General features: G+C 32.9%; 1 protein-coding gene across 1 annotated transcript; it reads right to left on the bottom strand.

Moving 5' to 3' along the window:
* LOC143615840 (E3 ubiquitin-protein ligase At4g11680-like) lies at positions 1–2,589 on the bottom strand. Its single transcript, XM_077088856.1, has 4 exons — positions 2,339–2,589; positions 627–749; positions 305–530; positions 1–192 (listed from the first exon to the last, which is right to left on the bottom strand). The coding sequence occupies exons 1-4, from the start codon at positions 2,587–2,589 to the stop codon at positions 1–3; spliced, it is 792 nt and encodes a 263-aa protein (XP_076944971.1).
* Positions 2,590–3,869: the final 1,280 nt, after the last annotated feature.

The following is a 3,869-nucleotide window of genomic DNA, read 5'->3' as shown; positions in this document are numbered from 1 at the left end:
TTAATCTACAATATCCCAAGTGCATAACCAGCCAAAGATGCCAAGACGCTTTCCGGTTTTAGCTTTACACAGTGGACATTCAGGGTTTAGCCTCAACCACTGCTCCACACAATCCTTGTGGAATACGTGATTGCATGGCAAGTTCTTTAACTCATTACCGTTTTCGTAACGTTCCAAACAGATGGAACAAACCTGTTAGTAAAAAATATTAGATAAAAAATTAAAACCAAATAAAAAGGCTTTGTGGCACCACTTTTTAACTTTAGTATGCATAATAATAATATGAAGAGCATTGAGTACTTACAGCATCTTCTTCGCTGACAACTCGTTGATTCACGACCCCGCCACCCGATTCATTCCCTTCAAACCTGTACGTCGGAAGGGAACGAATCGACCTTTTCCTGGCCCCTCTGCGTGGTAATAGCTCTTGCAAGATCAACAAACACGGGCAACAGAAGCAGGCGGCGAAACAGTATACGCCGGGCAACGCAAACACAATGCCGCTTAATATTAGAAGAGCAACACACAGCCTGTGATGAAAATGAAGAAAATGCAATTTTTATAACAAAAAACATTAATTTATTTTTAAATTAATTAACCATTACACTGCTTTGAGTTAGTTGTACCTGTATATGTTTGGAGCTTGATTGGCGATAGATGGATCGGCTACGAAAACTAAGATGCACCCAAATATGAACCAGATGCCAAAGAAGCAGTGCAAGGCAAATCTGAAATATTGCTGAACAATTCTGCAACAAAAGATTAGATTAGACAGACAGATAGATATTTTGATCAAGAACAGTGGCTGAGCCAGAAAATTTGTTCTATGGGGTTGAGATTTTTCGGGGCCCGACTTTTTTTCTGTGTCAATGTTTTCGGGCCCAAATGGGTCGGGTCAGGTTGGTCATTCGGTGAGATAAATAAACTACAGTATCACTATAACAAATGCAAGCATCGTATATAGTTGTCACTCATCTAATTACACAAACTCAAATAAAGATTCGTCATGAGGTCTGGATCGATTGAAGGTTTGACGCAATCAAAGAAAGAGTCAATCGACCGACCGTTGTCGCCTGGTTGAAGTTCGGCAGGTAAGGCGATGGTTGAAGCCTTGAGGCGAACCGGCGAAGGTGATGAGCGGATTGTCGTTTGGTCAATAGAAACATAATTCATCCGTCGTTGAGGCGTGGGTGCTGTTTTTGTTCTTTTATTTAGTTTTTACTTAGGTGTTATATTTAAGAATGTTAATTAGGTTGGGTTTACTAGGAAATTCAATGAATAATTTGATCTTTTTCTATAATCCATATATGGATTATTATTATTATTGGCTCATTAATAATGTTGTTAGCAATTTTTAAAGTTTTTTATATTTTATTAAAAAAATATTCATTACTAAAAACATTTTTAACTAAAATTTTCATAATTAATGGGTTTTCAAATATTTTTTTTAAGTTACACTGGGTTTGCTCGCTGAAAAATGAATGTGTTCGCAATAGGGATGTCAATCGTGTCGGGTTGGTGGGTTGACATGTTGACAATTGAAATGTGCAACCCGAACCCAACCAATATTATTACTCGTGTCAAAGTTTCAACCCTAACCCGCACCCATATAAATTCAGGTCAAACCGAGTACAACTCGTTTAATCCATATTTTTTAAATTGAAGGGACAATGGATTAACATAAAAAGAGACAATTTATATATTCAGACATATAAAAGAAACAATGTATTTACATGAGAGTTACTGTAGCAAAGTAAACGTATACTTCAAAACAACAGTATATGTACAAAAACAACTTGATGTAGCAGGCCAAATAAATATTACATTAAACTTAGCATTTATTGTTTGTAACATAAACAGCACGAGTGCTCATCCCACATCTAGTTAATGATATTAGTCAATTCATAAAATTTCCTATAGAAGAAAATATAAAAAATAAATTTTATAACTTTAAGAAATAAACAGTTTAACGGGTCAACCCGAATCCGACCTGTTTTTAATTGACTATTTTTGTACTCTATAGAGGAAAATATAAAAAATAAATTATAAACTTATAGAAATAAACGGGTTAACGGGTCAACTCGGATCCGACCTGTTTTTAAATGACTATTTTTGTACACTTTAGTGGTAAATAAAAAAATTAAAATTTTAAAACTTTATAAATAAACGGGTTTAACGAGTCAATCCGAATCCGACCTGACTTTAACCGAATATTTTTGTACACGTTAGAGGAAAATATAAGAATAAACTTTTAGAAATAAACGGGTTAGGAATATTTGCCACCCTAGTTCACTTTCGATATTATAGCCTTATTGGTTCAAGTAATAATTATATATACCTTGCGTTATGCTGAACAATATGTCTCGTACGGTATCGATAGACGAGGAGTGAGATGTACGGAATGTGTCCAGATAGATAAACGAGAACCCACATCCACAGTAACGGTGCCTTCTCGTGTGTTGATATGGCTAATACAATGATGATTGCAAGTGCTTGGATCATGGTTATGACCAAGTCAATAGCAATGAGATATACGGAGTTCAAGGGGCTAACTGGTGGTGGTGGTGGTCTGCCGGTGAATTGGGACATTTCGACTACACGCTCATGTTGTTGCCTGGTTTGATACATCTGGGTGACCGGAGAAGGTGAAGATGAAAGAAAATATAAAATAATAGTTCATTTTGTGTTTCTCTTTTGAGATGAAGAAGGTGATATTATGCAAATGGTTAAAATGTAGTTGTCAACCTAGGTAAAAGTGTAATTGTACACAGGCTGAGTTTATGATTTGTTTGGTAGATCTCTACTACTATACAATGTGAATGTATTATACATAACACACTGCACCACCTGAAGAACCTTTTGTACGTTTTGCGTTTTGGTTTAAGTTTACTAAGACCATCTCCATCGGATGGTTCTGGTGTGGTTCAAACCAAGAAGCCAATAGAAAACTTGGTTTAAACCAAAAACAATATTTCAAGTTTAGTTTTTCAAGCCAACAAAAACCTAATATACATATCACAAAAACCTAATATATACATATACAAAAACCTAATATATATATTTACCCATATTTATATTTATAAAATATATTAAAATATTATACTTATCTACATATTTTTTTTATACTTATTTCAAAAATTATGTATTTTTTTGTTTGTCTATTTTTTACGTAACGACAAGTTTAACGGTTAAATTTTTTAACAGGTAATTTTTAAACGATTATATTATCTAGTTTACAATGTTTAAGTCAAATAAAAAAAACATTACAGGAAGTCCTAGAAAAAAAAACGTTAAAGAAGTCCTAGAAAAAGGTTACAAGGAGTGATCCTAGAAAAAAACCGTTACAAGAAGTCCTAGAAAAAAAAGGTTACAAGAAGTCCAACTTATCCAAATCAACATCATCCAACCCGTGTTTTGCCATTATTTGTCCTACTTATCCAAAGGGATTTACGTAACAATGAAGTTTATCATGCACTTCGGAATGATTTAATGGAACATTTGTGGACGGTTAAGAATAATAATTCATAGGTTTTATTATTAGGCAAAAGTTCCAAATTATCTCTCTTTTATTTTATTAGAGTAATTGCCATTTTAAATTATGTTTTTTTTTGTTATCTATTTGTTATATTTTAGTTAATCTATTTTTTAATAAATTTTTATTATATTGCTATTTATTTAAAAAAAAATAAATATTTTATATTATTGTGAAATTTTTATTTAAAATAAATGTAAAAGTAAGTGATGATGTGGAAATGTATAGATGGTTTAAGAAAGTTTATTGTTGAAGTAAAAAATGTGGTTTTTAAGAAAGCTAGCATGCCAATGATATGGCTGGTTTAAACCTGTTTGAGATGGTCTAAGAAATCATA

This window comes from Bidens hawaiensis, unplaced genomic scaffold (genome assembly GCF_021521415.1).
Source record: "Bidens hawaiensis isolate Kalapana, Puna unplaced genomic scaffold, B.hawaiensis_p1.1 tig00044680_1, whole genome shotgun sequence".
NCBI lineage: Eukaryota > Viridiplantae > Streptophyta > Magnoliopsida > Asterales > Asteraceae > Bidens > Bidens hawaiensis.
Note: the sequence above shows the minus strand (reverse complement) of the source record. Positions and strands in the feature narration are given on the sequence as shown.

Coding starts and splice junctions, on each gene's coding strand:
- LOC143615840 (XM_077088856.1), bottom strand. CDS start 2,589: ATGTCCCAATTCACCGGCAGACCACCACCACCACCAGTTAGCCCCTTG. Junction 750..2,338: donor ATTGTTCAGCATAACGCAAG/GTATATATAATT, acceptor CTTTTGTTGCAG/AATTGTTCAGCAATATTTCA. Junction 193..304: donor TTGTCAGCGAAGAAGATGCT/GTAAGTACTCAA, acceptor TTTTACTAACAG/GTTTGTTCCATCTGTTTGGA.